This window comes from Macrobrachium nipponense, chromosome 6 (genome assembly GCF_015104395.2).
Source record: "Macrobrachium nipponense isolate FS-2020 chromosome 6, ASM1510439v2, whole genome shotgun sequence".
Lineage (NCBI taxonomy): Eukaryota > Metazoa > Arthropoda > Malacostraca > Decapoda > Palaemonidae > Macrobrachium > Macrobrachium nipponense.
In genome coordinates this window covers 115,846,061-115,862,763 of record NC_061108.1, presented here as the reverse complement: position 1 = coordinate 115,862,763, position 16,703 = coordinate 115,846,061, and the positions used below count along the sequence as shown (strand labels likewise).

General features: G+C 38.4%; 1 protein-coding gene across 1 annotated transcript in view; it reads left to right on the top strand.

Moving 5' to 3' along the window:
- The window catches only part of LOC135216021 (puff-specific protein Bx42-like), an 89,318-nt gene that overhangs the window by 66,247 nt on the left and 6,368 nt on the right, over positions 1 to 16,703 (top strand). The window contains exons 6-8 of the mRNA XM_064250957.1: positions 14,344 to 14,413; positions 16,097 to 16,291; positions 16,423 to 16,601. Of these exons, the coding sequence (XP_064107027.1) occupies positions 14,344 to 14,413; positions 16,097 to 16,291; positions 16,423 to 16,601 (444 nt within the window). The remainder of the gene's footprint in view (positions 1 to 14,343; positions 14,414 to 16,096; positions 16,292 to 16,422; positions 16,602 to 16,703) is intronic.

Sequence of the window (16,703 nt, the reverse complement as noted above, 5' to 3'; positions counted from 1 at the left end):
ACATTAATTTTCAGTTCGAACTTCATTATTGTTTTGGTAGAACTTAATCAACTTCTCTGAACTGCAGTCACTCAAATGATAATGTCATAGATTATCGTATTGTTGTTTGCGATTGGCGATGAAGTGTAAACGTAAAACCATTTTTACCTTATATATTATTGTCATATATTCATAATAAAATGCATATCTTATATATTATTGGCATATCTTCATAATAAGCCTCTTCAAGGAATAATTTCTTGGGGAAAGCATTTTTCAAAAGACAAAAATACACTTTACAAGTTTACATTATGCATTGATTACTTTATTTTGATGTGATTACATTAATATTATGGTATGATACTGTAATAAGTACAGTAACTACTTTTAATCATAAATGTATAATCATTAACGAAAAAATACGTATGATCACCGTGATGTCACCAAACCTACAGTCTCGTTCGTACATACTATTTTTACACAATGTGATAGTGGTTACACCGTTCTACAAACTACGATGTATTTTACATAAGTATCCTCTAAACTCTACCATAAATCACTTTACTTACTTTTTTTGTGGAGCCCAAATACTATATCCCGGAAAATTAACGAAATCGCGAATTTTATCATAGAGCAAGAATCACTAATCACTGTGTTTTCATCTTCTTTTCATGACTAAATGCATTTTTAGGATAAACTCATTCACAAATTTTCAAATGCTATGAATGTAAATAGCCAAATCTCTCTTTTATAGTTGACTCAATGATTATCACATACATATTATAACAGTATACAAGAAAGTATCTTATCACAATCGATGTTTCACTTCTTATCACCATAAAAATATTTAAAATACAAATTTCATTATGTTATTCTCGAGCAAAGCTAGTCAACAGTTACTCTTGTCCTAAGCTGCTCTCTCAAGTTAGTCAACAGTTACTCTCGTCCTAAGCTGCTCTCGCAAGCTATTCAAGTTACTCTCGTCCTAAGCTGCTCTCTCTCTCTCTCTCTCTCTCTCTCTCTCTCTCTCTCTCTCTCTCTCTCTCTCTCTCTCTCTCTCTCTCTCTCTCTCTCTCTCTCTCTCAAATTTGTTTGTTTTAACAACTAAATGTGTTCCAAAATAATTCTTTCTCTAATAAACGTCCACCAGCTGATTCTAAATGTAAACAAAAGACAAAAATAGATTTTTATTGCTGTATTTTGCTGTTTATACATTAATATTATAGTTGGGTGCTGTAATCATTACAGTCAATAATTTTTTTTTTATCATAAATATGTTCATTCCCAAAATAGATATACTATGTACTTTTAGTTTGGTGCAGCAGCCAAATCATGAAAATAGAAAGGAATTGTTAGGTAATATACTTCTGTTTGCTGATCTGATGCAGGGAAAATTGAAGATAGGAAAGAATTTATAAGAGATTTGTGACATTATAGACATATAACTTAAGCACACACGCAAACAAAGGAGGCATAAAGTAAACAAGGGAGCCATTTTGTTTTATGTTACTGAAGTGGTGTTCGCCGATTCTTTAAATTGTACCCATAAACGAGTTAATTATGTGGCATCCAAAAGCACTGATTCTTATACTCTTATGGGAAAGAAGCCTAAACGTCAGGTGAAGGTTATACATCCGATCGCACTGCAAAATTGTCGCCATCTTTATCATAGATCGTCGGTGATTACCCATGTGATTTACATGTGTATGTAGGCTTTTAGCTGTAATCCATAGGCTAGTAGGCTACATATGTCCAGTAGTATGTATACTCCATATATTTTCAAGGCTAATGTAAAATAACTGAAACTGTCTTGAATTTAGTTTAAGGTGATGTTGAAGACATATTTGGTGCTTGAACTAAAGTAGGCAGTTATAAACATTGGAATAGTGGTCTTGGGTGGGTTAACTATTAAAGTAGGCAGTTTAAAGCAATTTTTGAGGGTGGATACCAGGCTAACACGGGTATTTACTTATCACGGGGGTTCTGGGCCGTATCCCCCGCGATTATCAAGGCCCTACTGTAGTTTTCTTTTACCACGGCTGTGTTTGAATTCATACAAAAGCTTGGGAGTTTTATCCATGTTGCTGATGCATGTAATATTGCCTTATCAGCTTCAGCTACACTTATAACATGAATACGTAAGTAATTACTGTCGCACGCGGATGAATACAATAAATGGATGTTGCTATCAGATTCGATCATATTAGCAACAAAGTAGTTCTTGTTCGATTGTTCATAGCTGTACGCAGTTATACGAGTATATATCATTAAGATAATACTTTTTAACTTAGAAGAGGGGGCAAAGTTATGGAGGTGGAGAAGTTAGATGATGGTAATTCGGCCTCTCTCTCTCTTTTACTTACCTAATTTCATATTCTCTTTATTCATCTTACTTTCCACTCTCTCTTAACACTTGATTCATTGTGCAACAGAGAGGCTTTTCCTCCTGTTACACCTTTCAAACCTTACTGTCAATTTCCTTTTCAGCGTTGTATGACCTTATAGGTCCCAATACTTGGCCTTTGGACTAAATTCTATACTAAACCCAACTATCTTGCTGCCTGACTGCACACTGCAGCCTATGTCAGCTGCGCGAGAGATATAGAAAGACTTATTTTCAAAATGTAGTGCCAATTTTAATTAATAACCCCATCATAAAATCGAATTATCGCAAGACAAATGACTGTAGCTTGAATACGGACTGTATTCACGATCACTCTTGAATAATTTTCCTGAATTCCCAATGATGTTTGTCAAGATTATCGTGGGGAACAGAGTCAGTCTAGTTTATCTCTCTCCCATTTTTCTGTTAAAACTTGCAATGTCTACACAATCTTCTCTATCGGTCATCCTTCGGAGGTTGCATCGGAGTCTTCTCGCCCTCATCCTGTTTCTATGCCAATAACACAGCAGAGCAAGAGTTTTCATAGTTTCATCCTGAAATTTGGGGATTTCAACCTCTCTCTCTCTCTCTCTCTCTCTCTCTCTCTCTCTCTCTCTCTCTCTCTCTCTCTCTCTCTCTCTCTCTCTCTCTCTCTCTTTGGGGTTAAAGGAAGTAATTCTGGAGGGGCTGCCTTCTTAGCACCTTCCACGTGTCCTGTAGTTCTCAGGCTGCTGGTGTTGATGCTTCAAAGGCAGTTGCTGCGGAGTCTTCCGCAACTCCGTATTTTCATCCTTTACTTGTTTGGAGACGTAATGTGTCCTCCGTAGTTCTGGTGGGGGCTACGGCAATTGGAGATTCGTTTGCGCCATTGTTGACTGTATCAATACCGGTTGTGTCATCAGCCACTCCTTTCATAGGGTAGTTAGTAATCTTCCTTCTTCGGTTACCATATATATACCTTTAGTGTTTGAGACGTAACGTGCTTACTGCGGTAATTGCTGGGGGGCTACGGCTGTTGGCAGTTCATCTGCACCATAGTTAGCACTTTTTGTGCCCTTGGCCCCCTTCTTAGGGTAGCTCTCTCTCTCTCTCTCTCTCTCTCTCTCTCTCTCTCTCTCTCTCTCTCTCTCTCTCTCTCTCTCCTTCTGCTGCTTATTTCTCAACTTTTTCCTGCTGCTTTTTCTGTACCACCTTCAAGGGGTTTCAATGTGGGTTCGGCCTTGATTCCGGGGCTTTTGGGAATACTTCCTTCCCTCACTTGATCAATATAGTTTCAACTCCAGAATCCAGTCCAGGTTTAGTATTGGTAACGGGCGTTAGTTGGATTGCGTTTTGCGACCTCTTCACTCTTAGGGGGTTTCGTAGTCGAGTGAGACTGGTTCAAGGTTATGTCATTGTCTTGGTTGGTACACATTTGGCGCAACAGTGTAGGGTTGACTCGCAGGGGTGGACATTCATCACCAAGGTATATTCGGCTTAGGTGTAACGTTATTGTGAGGGTAGTGAGGGTATGCGCAATTGAGCGAGACTAGCTCTTACAGGTTTTGCGGAACTGGTGATGGTTGGCTCTTCTGAGGGAGTGGACAGGGGTTACGTCATCATGTCTGGGGAGAGTGCTGGATTGCGCAGTCGAGTACAACTTGCTGAGGAGTTTATCATCGTCTTGTTGGTATATCGTTGTGAAATCGGATTGGTTGGCTCAGATGTGATGGGATCTTGTGTCATTTGGTATTGAGCAGCCAGGCATAGTAAGTTCCTGGTTCTTGGGTGCTGCTCTTGTTGGGGTTCAGCCTTTTTTTTTTCCTGTTCTGGTCTGGCCGGACAGGTCTGACAGAGGATAGATACCTTTGAAGAGAGAATCGGTTGCTAGTTGTGGGTTTTTGTTTCTCCGGCAAAGGAACCAAGTAGAAACGGATGGGGACTTTGTCCGTTCTCTCTTTCCGCAGTCCAGGCTCTGGAAGAATCTCCCAGTTAATCCAAGTAATTTTTGATACGTTGTATTCAACTAAACTAGTAGTCTCTCAAACATCAAGTAAGCTGATCTGGTTTCGGCGAGTTGGGCAGTTGTTGGGAAAGAATACTCTAGGCTAGCATCACTCTCTTTATGAGGTAGCAGGTAACTCTTCTGCTGGAGTCCGAGTTCCGGTTTACGAGTCGGCTGAGGTTTTTCTGTATTGGATTCCTTCATTGATTCATGTGGTAGTGGTTACGGATCACGAGGCTGGCTTGTATTTGGAAGACACCTTTCACAGCCAGTGGGAGGCCTTGTCCCACCCTGTTTGGATGTGGTGAGAGTTGATGGGTGTTTCTCAGATCCTGGACTGTTTGACAACCTCTTCACTTTGTTTTCGATGAGGTTTGGATACCAGACTAACATTTTGTATGGTTGTACGTACTATGTTCTTGTCAAGGAGAGGAGGGACTTCTTGTTAAATCATCTGCCTCACTCTATCCAGACATTCATAAGAAGGTTTTTAGTCGAGTCCAAGGGCGCAAAGTATCGCGGATGGCTACCCTTCGGCTTCAGGAGGAATGTTTCGGTGTCAGCGATCGTGTATGTGGTTATTTGAGAGTCGGTGTCGTTTTTCACAATGCTCTACCTTCGGGAATTTCAATTTCTTCTGATAGGTTACTTGCGGGGTCCTGTCGTTGTGGTAACTCAGTTTTATAGTTGGCTTGGTAGAGTTAGGGTGTTAGAAGTTTAGGGAGGCAGTGATAGTCTAAATGAACTCAAGTGTTTCTTTTGGTCAAGCTTAGACTGAGTGTATTGTTCCTTGAGGTTAGGTAGATCCTGATGATCATGTTGGAATAACTACAACTTCTTCAGCACAAGTCATCTACATCAGTGAGCAGTAGAGAACTGAAGGTCCTGCACACTCAACTTCTCCTCCATACATGAGAGGCTAGATTGCCACATGGGAGGTTCACCATTTCCCCTTCATACATGAGAGGTATAGAATACCACATGGGAGGTTCTTCAGACTCAGGCAGTACACCTTGGACTTGACACTGACGGTATGATACTTCCTCTGCAAGCATCCTCACCTACTGAGCTGGACAACTAGGTGAGGAGATTTGTTTCTACCTCCAGGAATAAGAAGTATAGCTATAGCTTACCACATGGGAGGTACTTCTGACTCAGATGGTACCATAGACTTAACACTGATATTGAAGTACTTTCTTTGCAAACATCCTCACCTCTGAGTTAGATAACTAGGATACATGCATTGTAGGTTGTTTATGAGTTACCTGCGTATGTTCCGTGGACAGGTCGGGCTGAATTAGATTGATCCCACCTCCGTGTAAATGTTGTTAATTGGGTTAATTCAGGTGCTCAGGGAGTGTATTGCAATATGAAGTTTTCATAATAAAACTAATATTGTAATACTTACCTGAATACCTGAATGATTCCCAACCTCCACCACACTTCAATTTGATAGTAAATGATTCAATTGAGGAAACAGGCCTCTGGTGGCCGGTATTTGCAGCAGTGTTGCCAATGGTAACACAGGTAACTCATTTGACTAGATTTTACCTGCAGCGTTGGTAACACTGACAGTTAAAATTACCCACTTAGTGGGTAAATATGTGGGGATATAGTTCGGGCTGGTCAGTGACCAGGGCTAATTCAGGTGTTCAGGTAAGTATTACAATACGTATTAGTTTTAATAAGAAAACTTCATGATTGCGTGGAAGAGAGAATGAATGAGTTGGCTGGTCTCTTTCTTTTTCTTTCTTCTTTTCTTCTTCCTACAGGCAGGTTGAGGAATAGACATGTCATATCCTGGACTGGTCTGTTACAAGTGAGTAAGGTAGTCATACTGATAGTTGTTTTGCTTTATGTTGTTGAAATAATCAAACCCTCTATTCAGTAGCAAATTCTCCTCTCTAGCAAGGGGGAGTGAGGGGTGGTTTGTTATATCAACATCCAGAATTTTCTTTGGTTCCCTAGATGCAATGAATCTTTGTGTTTCAACCCAGATGGCTGAGTTGTTAGATATCAGTTTATCTAGCTTCTCACAGGCATGGAGCCACCTTCTTTAGAACTCTTTCTGCTAGGAAAGGTGGTCAGGGGGGTTAACTCCCAGCTGGTTTAGAATACTTGTACCTCCCACCAAGTATAAGTCCATCCTATTGTTAAGACCGAAGGTTTGTTCTGCATATGAATGAATGACAAAATTTTAATCAATTTGTATTTTAATAGCTAACAAACCTGAGGTCTTGACGTTTTACTGCCCACCTCTAGCCACCCCTCTCTTTTATTATATATCCTGGGTTGGGGAAAAGACTGAAGCATCATGTGGTTTGGTGCACGGTCTCTGACCAGGTATTACCTCGCAGACGCAGGAGTTCCCAGATCTCACAGATTCCTTGCTTTACAGTCTCTGGTTGTGTTAACCGGTTACCAGCTGGCCCTTTGAAAGTTATCTTATTGTTAAGACCTCAGGTTTGTTAGCTATGAAAAATACAAATTGATTAAAAATTTGTCATTCCTTATGCTACTGTAATATACACTTTAAGCCTAGGTTAACGAAGCATACCTCAAGAAAATCTTTGAGAAAAATTTTCCATATTTAACTACATAGATTCCTTTCTTGTATTCATGACCCTTTAGCATAAACCATAATAGTGTTCACAGACCTTTTTACTGTAAACTCTTAGGTAGGACATTCTCCCCTTTATTATACAGCAGTTGTTTAACAAGACCATAAATTGAAATACTTGATTCACAAGGGCCTGGCCAGATTCACAAGGGCCTGACCAAACATATAGTGGTAAAAGAAAGGACGTCATGTGTGGATATTTTAATCAGTTGTGTATCATATTTTTAATGTGATATTTCTATTTTAACCCGTTTTACAATCAGTTTCTTTCACAACAACTATAATTTTTAGGAGCCCATATTTATGGTTAGTTAATTGCCTGTATATTACACTCATCTAAAAAAGGAAATGGCAGCAATGACTCTAGGCTAATAGTAGACATCTGATCTAGCTGTGATTTAGTAATTTGTATGATTGTCCTTAGCTTACTGGTAGAGGATAATTTTTGCAATCATTCTTGAAATATTGCTTATCAGTATCAAGAGGCCTCTATTCCCGTTGTATAGTTAGCAAGAACTTTTTGACTATGCTCTAACTGTTTAGATAGGTCCAAAAACTCCATTATTTGGGATGAATCTTACCTACTGTTAAATTTAGCTATATCTGCTCGCCGATTAGGCGAGTCGGCATTCAAACAAAAATAATTGAATGGCTGCCCGTATGTGTTTCGAATGTTTTAGCTCTTGTCAGAATTCTTCTTGCCGCCATTGTGGCTAGGCATTTGTTGGTATTCTATGAAGTTTGGCTGTTTTACACCTGTTTACGGTATTGTAATTTCATTTTCCTAGGATATCTTCCACCGGAAAAAATACCAATAACATGCTATATAGGAATGTTTTTGATGTAACCAGGATGTTGAAATTGGAAGTTGATCAACATTCCGTTTGTACTTGCAAGGGTACAGAGTGTGATCTTGGAACTACTAGATGTGAAGAATGTAGGGAATTGTTCTGAGAAATTTATGCCTGAATATGCCAGATATAGGAAAGACGGGAAACTAATAGATTGCGAAAGCAATTAGTTAGGTCTGGACTTAAACCTGTCAGGCTATCCTTACTCAGACTAGGCATTTTAGTAGGCTAGTATTGACTTCCTTGGTAGCTCTGCTCCCCATTCGGTTCAGGAAAAGTGTAACGAGAAGTTAGAACATTAAACCCTATTTTTAGTTCTAATACAAGTTGAACTGAGTTTGTGACGGGAACGTTCCGAATCCTTCCATAGTGTGGGCTCTTTTTCATGTTTCCTGTTAGAAGTAAGGTGTTGGTGCCCTCATCAGTATGTAGCCCGAGCCTAGGAGTGCCCTGCAACAGTTGGTAGTGTCCGGTGCCAGGGAACTGGGTCGGTTCTCGGGACGCTGGGATTCTGTGCCCTCCAATACCTACTTTACCCTTTTCATGGCCTGAATCTCGGTTAGAGCATTCGCCAAAGGACCGTTAAGCGAGTGCCTAGGACCATTAAAAGTGTTCGCATAAGGAACGTTTCGGTAAGCGTCAATGCTTGCTCCGTAGGCGCATTCTGTCGTCTTCAACACCTAGTTTGAGGTGTTAACATGTATAGGTTTAATAATATATAATATAGGCATAGACATTTTATTGAGATAACAATGTATCTGTAGCGACTTTTACACATTTAGATGTGTTGACTCAGTCAACAGTTTCTCTCTCTCTTGTTTTGGATATTCTAAATTCTCGTCTGTTAGCATATTCCTTTTTCTTCGTAATGCTTGTGTTCGTTCTTTGCCTGCTTCCTCTTCGGCTATCGGCAGATTTCTTACTACTGCCTCGATTAATGTTTCTCTTTCAAGTCTACACTGTAGTATCTAAAGTTCTCGCCAAGTTAGATATTCTAGCTTCAGAGATTTCTAACTTAGTTTCGTATAGGAATGCTTACAAGTATGTACGTTCACTTTGAGGCGAGGCAGAAGAGTCGTCGTAACTCCTCTCCCACCGCCTCTCACTTCTGGCGCCTCGTTCTCTCTCCCTCAGTCGACTCGTGCAGACTTTGGACATTGTTGACTTGTTGAACGTAGGTGACTCTTGTGGACTTGGCCGAGTCCTGAGTCACTTAAACTGTCTTCCTCTCATTGAGTCGTGGTGGATGTGATACAGCACTCGGCTACTGTCACCTCTTACAGACAGTTGTCTCTTTTTGTCGCCAAGGGTTGCGGAGAAAGAGCAATCCTTTAAGCCCTTTTGTTTACCTCCTGTTGGCAGCTGTCTCCTTCCATCGCCCACTGACGGAAGAAGAGTGTGAATGGAGTTGGATGAAATTGTTCGGGCTGGTTGGCGTTTGTTGCAACACTATGCTTTGCTGTATCCTCATTTTGTTGAGGAAAGAGGCCAACATAGAATGGTCAACATGGAAAGACATCAGGATGATTAGCAGGTTTATTCCCTGGCAGAAACAAAGTATTTGTGGGAAGTTTGCTACTTTGAGTGAAATGAAACAACATATTGGTTTGATCATTTATTCTTTGGAAGGACTGTTTTAGCAATTGGGGATTCAGGAAGAACAACTGCCTACAAGGGCCTTTACATCCGTAAGTTTGGCACTTGGTGTGGATTTAAGGAGCACTCATTTAGACTTACTAACATGTAAATGAATAAGGACATCCGAAGATTACTACTACTTTGTTGACCCTCAGGCTTGAGCAGTGGTTGTTTCCTTTAGTTTGGCCTAATTCAGACTCATAGGCCTGCCCCTCGTATCTACTGTGAATACTATTGAGCAATTTCAAGTTCAAGAATTGCTTAGTGTCTCCTGTAGAGCCCTTGCAGCCTCAGGGCAAATGATTTTAAGAATTTCCAATGCTCTCGGTAGATATCTCATTCTTCCGTTAAGAAGAAATCAACTCTACTACACAATTCCATACACTTCCATTAACTTAGGCATCTCCTTAACTGCTTGGAGATGTTAGAATTTCCCCTCCCAATAATAAGATTTTCAAGTTATCATAGGATCTGTCCTTAATTTAAAACTGCCATGGCCTGGGGTCAGAAGCAATGGTCTGTGTATTGCTGAGGGTGCCATTCTAGAGGAATTTTCAGCACCTGGAACCTTGTAGATGTTAATGTTTTCTGTTTAGAGGAGATAAGACTTTTCACTGTCTACTTCCAAAGTTATCGTTCCATACGTACTTTCCTCAGTACGCATTGCATCAAGTACTTTTAGAGCTTGCTGAGGACCAGCACTGTAAGATGTTGAGATTGAAGCCCCTTCATCTCTATATCAGTCTCTCTCTGGAGTTTAGATGTAGGTCTAAACTTTATCTAAATTTACTGTAAAACCTTTTATTTAGCATTAGCAGTGGTTAATAAGTAAATATATTGTCAGCACCCTTCTTTAAGTTGGTGTAAAGGGAATGTTATTTTAGCTTTCTGCCTTAGAGCTGAGGGTGACGTTAAGGCTATGCTTTACAGTGCCCTGTAAGAATTCCAGTGTAACCCCTTTGTGGGGAAGAAGAGGAAACTTCTCTATCGTGTGGGGGCATTTAAATTTAAAGGTTAAACCTTTATTGGGTTACGGACCCCTTTATTGGGTCCTGGTGCAGTTCTTTTATTGCACTATTTATATTCTCAGTGATGTTCAAAAATACTCTGCGTAAAATGGTCAGTGGAGACGAAAACAAAAGGGAAAACTCAACAATATTTATTCACAACAAAAATAACATTAAGTCAACCTTGTGACTGAAAAGGACGTACACTAGTCCTCAAATAATCCCGTAGGATCCCTAAACGCTAAGAAAACTAAGCCCTAGATAGAAACATGAGAGAGAACAAACACAAGAATACGTCTAAACAGGAATATATTCATACCATGGCTGGCCAGGCCAAAACCCAAATATACCTATAACTATAAACGAAAGAAAGAAGGTGAAGGATAAAAGTGAGAAAACACTTAAATTCCTACCTATGAATTACAATATAAACACCAAGGCCGATAGGGTGTAAGGACCATCAGAGTCTATAAATATTGTATAGAAAAATAGATATATATATAAAAAAAAATCAACAAACTCCTCACACAAAACAGGGGAAACTTCAGTCCAAAATAAATTCAAATCGCCTTTACGGAGGCCGTGATCCAATACATCTCAGCTCTGCAGACGAGGGAGGACATGAATACACAGGTAACCACAGGTACAGGTGAGTCGGAGAAGGTCCTGCCCGACAACACAAAGGCAAACTCCTACCTGGTATCTGTCTCCCTACTTGACACCTCACGAGCCAGATTGCTCCCTCAGCAGCAGCTTAAGGTGTCCTTGGAGATAGACTGATGACTGCCCAAAGCTCCTCTAGTGCCAGCAGAACACGATGGCACTCAATACTCTAGGGGAATATATATATATCCACTAAGGTGGCAGTACGACGAAGTCGCAGGTGACAAAGTCAACTGCATCGAATACAGGCCACACGACGTCGCAGGTGACAGAAGTGTACCTGCGAAGGGCAGCTCCAAAAACAAGATTCAATGTTTTCCAATAATCGACAGCTGCAGAGGTATCAGGAAGCAAAGGAAGGCCCGAACTCACTTTAGGCCGGGCACCGTCTTTCCAAAAGTCACCTCACAGGAGTCCTGCCGCACTCGAAAAATAAACAAACCACAATCGTTAACACGATAGTTCAAGCAATTAAGTGAGCGGGGAGGAGGCGAGAAACTATAGCGTAAACAAAACACTAAACACTTAACATTAACTGCCTTAAGAAATAATGTACTTAAATCTAGAACAAGGTTGACTTAAATAAATCGGAAAATTACGTTACTCTAATACCTGGGGTCAGAAGCAATGGTCTGTGTATTGCTGAGGGTGCCATTCTAGAGGAATTTTCAGCACCTGGAACCTTGTAGATGTTAATGTTTTCTGTTTAGAGGAGATAAGACTTTTCACTGTCTACTTCCAAAGTTATCGTTCCATACGTACTTTCCTCAGTACGCATTGCATCAAGTACTTTTAGAGCTTGCTGAGGACCAGCACTGTAAGATGTTGAGATTGAAGCCCCTTCATCTCTATATCAGTCTCTCTCTGGAGTTTAGATGTAGGTCTAAACTTTATCTAAATTTACTGTAAAACCTTTTATTTAGCATTAGCAGTGGTTAATAAGTAAATATATTGTCAGCACCCTTCTTTAAGTTGGTGTAAAGGGAATGTTATTTTAGCTTTCTGCCTTAGAGCTGAGGGTGACGTTAAGGCTATGCTTTACAGTGCCCTGTAAGAATTCCAGTGTAACCCCTTTGTGGGGAAGAAGAGGAAACTTCTCTATCGTGTGGGGGCATTTAAATTTAAAGGTTAAACCTTGAACATCTTTGTCAAAGGTAAATGCTGGAGAGGCAAAGTTAACCTTTGGTTTTGTGGTTTTAAGAAACATAGATGTCTTTGTCAAAGGTTAAGCTTGGAAGAGGCAAAAATCAACCTTTGGTTTTGTGGTTATAGAAAACCTAGCTGTCTTGGCCAATGGTTAAGCTTGAAGGCAAAGTTAACTTTTTGTTTTGTGGTTTTAGAAAACAGAATGTATTTGTGAAGGTTATGCCTGGAAGAGGCAAAGTTAACTTTTGTGTTGTGATTTTTAGAAACTTATAATGCCTTTGCCAATGGTTAAACTTGAAGGCAAAGTTAACTTTTTGTGTTGTGGTTTTAGAAAACCTAGAATGTATTTGTGAAGGTTATGCCTGGAAGAGGCAAAGTTAACATTTTGTGTTGTGATTTTTAGAAACTTTGTCAAGGAACACAAGTTCCTTTGGGATGTATTGGATAGACTAGTGCATGAGAACTAGCTCCATATCTTCTACCTTTGTTGAAGGTAAACATTCATAATGTGAGCAGCAGTTGCAACTTCATTTAGTGTTAAGTCAATTTGTCGCTCCAGAATAGGATTGATGTGGCACAGTAGAAGTACAATTTGGTTTTTACCTGATCACTACCTTAAGTATACAGAATTATGTTTGAAAACAGTAAAGCCCTTAATCCACTACTAGTAGTGGGTAGTCTTTTCGTGAACCGAACTGAAAAAAGAGCAATTCTTTAGGCTCTCTTGTTTAAATCCCGGGTTTTAATATTTTGGGGAGCGGGAAGGTACATATTTTGTATAGGAGAGTATCTTTATATCGTAAAGGTATTTATTTTAAGTGACTGTCATTTTATAGGGCTTTTGGATCCAGGCACAGGGGTCCCTCATACCGCTTGCATTTCATTCTGGCTAAATCAAAGCGGTTTTCTCCGCAAGGTTGCTCTTTGCTGCATATTTATGAGAGCCTTCCTCCCTGAATGGAATCCAACTTCTGGTGGTAGTAAAATCCACCAAGGATTCCAGATCAGGTGAGAATGTTTTGGGCTTTGTACAACAAACCTTTCAAATAATATAAATTTTCATGATAAAAATTTATTATTTGGATACTTACCTACTGTTAAAGTAGACCCACCTAGCCTCCCTACAACTTAGTGGGCTTTTAAGGAGAATTCTAACGAGCTAAAACATTCGAAACACCTGGTGGAGAACAGGTAAACTAGACAGTTGTCAGGGCAGCCATTCGATTTTTTTGTTTGAATGCCGACTCGCCTAATCGGCGGAGAGATATAGCTAAATTTAACAGTAGGTAAGTACTATCCAAATAATAAATTTTATTATGAAATTTTTTATTTTACTGTTAGGTTTGCTATTTTTGTATTCCACATATTTTCTCTAGTTTCAGTTTGGAGGTTAACTGATTACCAAACAAAATGTTAGTTACTTACTGTAAATTATTATTTGTTATCTTTCCTGATAACTTGAGACTAAGCCATTCCTGATAACTCAAGACCAACCCCTTGATTTTCAATAAGTCTAAGTTAATTGTATTTTGTCTTGGTTAATTTTACCATTAATCTTGTACTAGGTTGGGCTGTTTTTGTTGATTATTTTTCTTTTCATTATCAGGTAGTTCATGCAAAACACATTGTAGTCACAAAGGTTCTTTAACATGTCTCTCTTCAGGCCAAACTATTTTTGTTTTCTTTTTTTGCTAGTTCTATATTCCTTTCAGTTTTATTTTGAAAGCTGTCCACTTTTATTAACTTAGCCGTGCTCAGATTTTCAGCTATTGAACCAGCCTGAGAAGAGCCTTTATTAGGCTCAGAGGTTTGGACAAACTAATTCTTAATAATGATCCTTTCAGTGAGTCACATGAGTCTAGAACTGTGACTCAGTGGTCATGCTAAACTAATATAAAATAATAATAGGTCTTAACAGATGTAAGAAATAGAGCCCCACCCTAGAAAGTAAAAGTTTATATTACAATATATCTAGAAGATTAAGGTCACAGTTTAAATTTTATGTAGTAATTTTGGATGTATTTTAAAGTTTGCTGTAAGGTACTAATGTAAAAATATTTCCCTTTCTTTAGAATTAATAAGAAAGTGCCCCGTGGCCCACCATCTCCACCAGCTCCTGTTATGCATTCGCCGACCAGAAAGGTAATAAAGCACAGTCTTATTTCACCTACATTATTGTTAATTGGTTTGATGCATGTCTAATTTTAAATGTTTTATTATACGCATCAATAAATTGAAAAGCAATTGTTTGTTGATATTTCATAATCTCAATTTAAATGTCCTAGTACATAAGGATAAGAATGAATTTCAAAACTGATTGTAAGGGTAATAATTATGATTTTTAATGAACCTGGCTTCTGAGAAATTTCAGGTCCTGAAATAAACCAGCTCTTTTCAATACAGGATTATCACTAAATTTGCAGCTGTGCATATACAATGATCTATCAGTGATTGTAAGATTGTGTCAGAACATGTTAAAGGTATTGGCATGTGAAGAATAGGAACTTGTAATGATAGCAGCTTTAAAGAAAGTTCTTAAAGAATAACCGTTGTGCCTTCCTTCATATTTTCTGTTTCTTCACCTTATGAATAAAGTTTTCTCAGTTCGTTACAATTCCGGTGTCAATTTGCCAGGTTTTTGTCCTGATACTGTTTAAAGTCATAGAATTATGTGAAGTTTGTAATAACTATTCATTCTTTTGTTTTATATTAATTTTCAACATAAAGCTTTCTAAAATTTTATATTTTAGCCTTTTCAAGTTTTTCCAAGGATTACATTTTCAAATTTTGAGAGCATTCAAGGTAGCATTATGGTGATCTTTTATTTTACATACATTCATTATACGTAAACTTGTTTCCAAGAAAAAGTGTGTGCACTTTTAAATATAGCATGCATTTTTTAAACATAATAAACTCAAGACGACTCTGTTGACATTTTGAGCTTTAGCTCTGTAGGAGTTGGCAGCATTTCTTTATATCCTGATTTTCAATAGGTACACCTCTTCAAATGGTAAGCAATTATCATTGGGTTACATCATTCAAATGTAGTGACTGATTTGTAACAGTGTTAATATTTTCAACTTGATTAAAATTTACAATACTTTCTCCCATGAAGTAATTTAACTAAAATGAACTAGGTAAGTAAAAACATAATTGAAACTGGGAAATTATTGTATGGGGCACATTATATTTTTACTCTATATGTCAGTTGTAGTTGGAAGTTTAGTTTAACAGAATGCTCTACGCACAGTATTATAGAAAAACTTTTCTGAATGGTTGTCAAATTTTTACACTAGAAAGGAGTTTATTATGGTAAGTTTTGATAATTTTCTGAGGAACATTTTAGATAACAGACAGAGTGGGCATTATTGATTTAGCAAGTATGTAATGGAAAATACAAAGGTAATAATAACCATTACTGGGTTATTATTTAATTCCCTAAGTAATGCGTGACGAGGTGAGACTATTTTATGTAGGAATGGACTTCAAATTGGTGGGTCCACAGTACTTGTAATGGAAGCAAATCTTGTAGCCCTTGCAAAACTGTTAAAGTATTTTCAAGTGATGCACAAAATTGATTAGTATTTGTCTTTCTAAAAATGCAGTCTAGTCATTTTTCCATAAACATTTTCTGAACACATTAGATGGTCATAGTAACTTGTGAGTATATAACTTTTAAAGTTTCATTAACTGTTTTATATCATTGGAATATTTATAAAGGAATGGAATTCTCTGAGGTACTAATTGCATGTATAGTGTATTTCTTCCAACCTTGTGCCTTTATTGTTCTTGAGTCCATATATTTTAACAGTATTCTAATTTTAGGTCACAGTCAAAGAGCAACAAGAGTGGAGAATCCCACCTTGTGTTAGTAATTGGAAAAATGCCAAGGGTTATACAATTCCTCTAGATAAACGTCTGGCTGCTGATGGTAGAGGTCTACAATCTGTTCATATTAATGAAAAATTTGCAAAGCTGTCTGAAGCCCTGTATATTGCTGATAGAAAAGCCAGAGAACAGGTTTGTATATTCTTTTTCACTTATTTTAGCAGTACGTTTGCTTATTTTGTTGAAAACATGATATTTTCAAAATGGTATTATGTATACAAAAATTATCAAAATCATGAAGATGAAATCAAATAATTTTACAGGTGGAAATGAGAGCTCAGCTAGAAAAGAAGATGGCACAGAAGGAAAAAGTTAGGAAGGAGGAATCCCTCAAGGTACTTGCTAAGAAAGCAAGAGAAGAACATGCAGGATTGCGACCAGCAACAGCAGGAGCAGATGAGGCTGAAAAAGAGAGAGAAAAATTACGCCTCGATCGAGCAAGGTAATAAAATTTATACTTCTACTTTATTGTTTGTATATTACAGAAATCTTTTGCTTAGTACTATCTTTTGCTTAGTACTCTATGGGTTCTGGTGACTTTAAT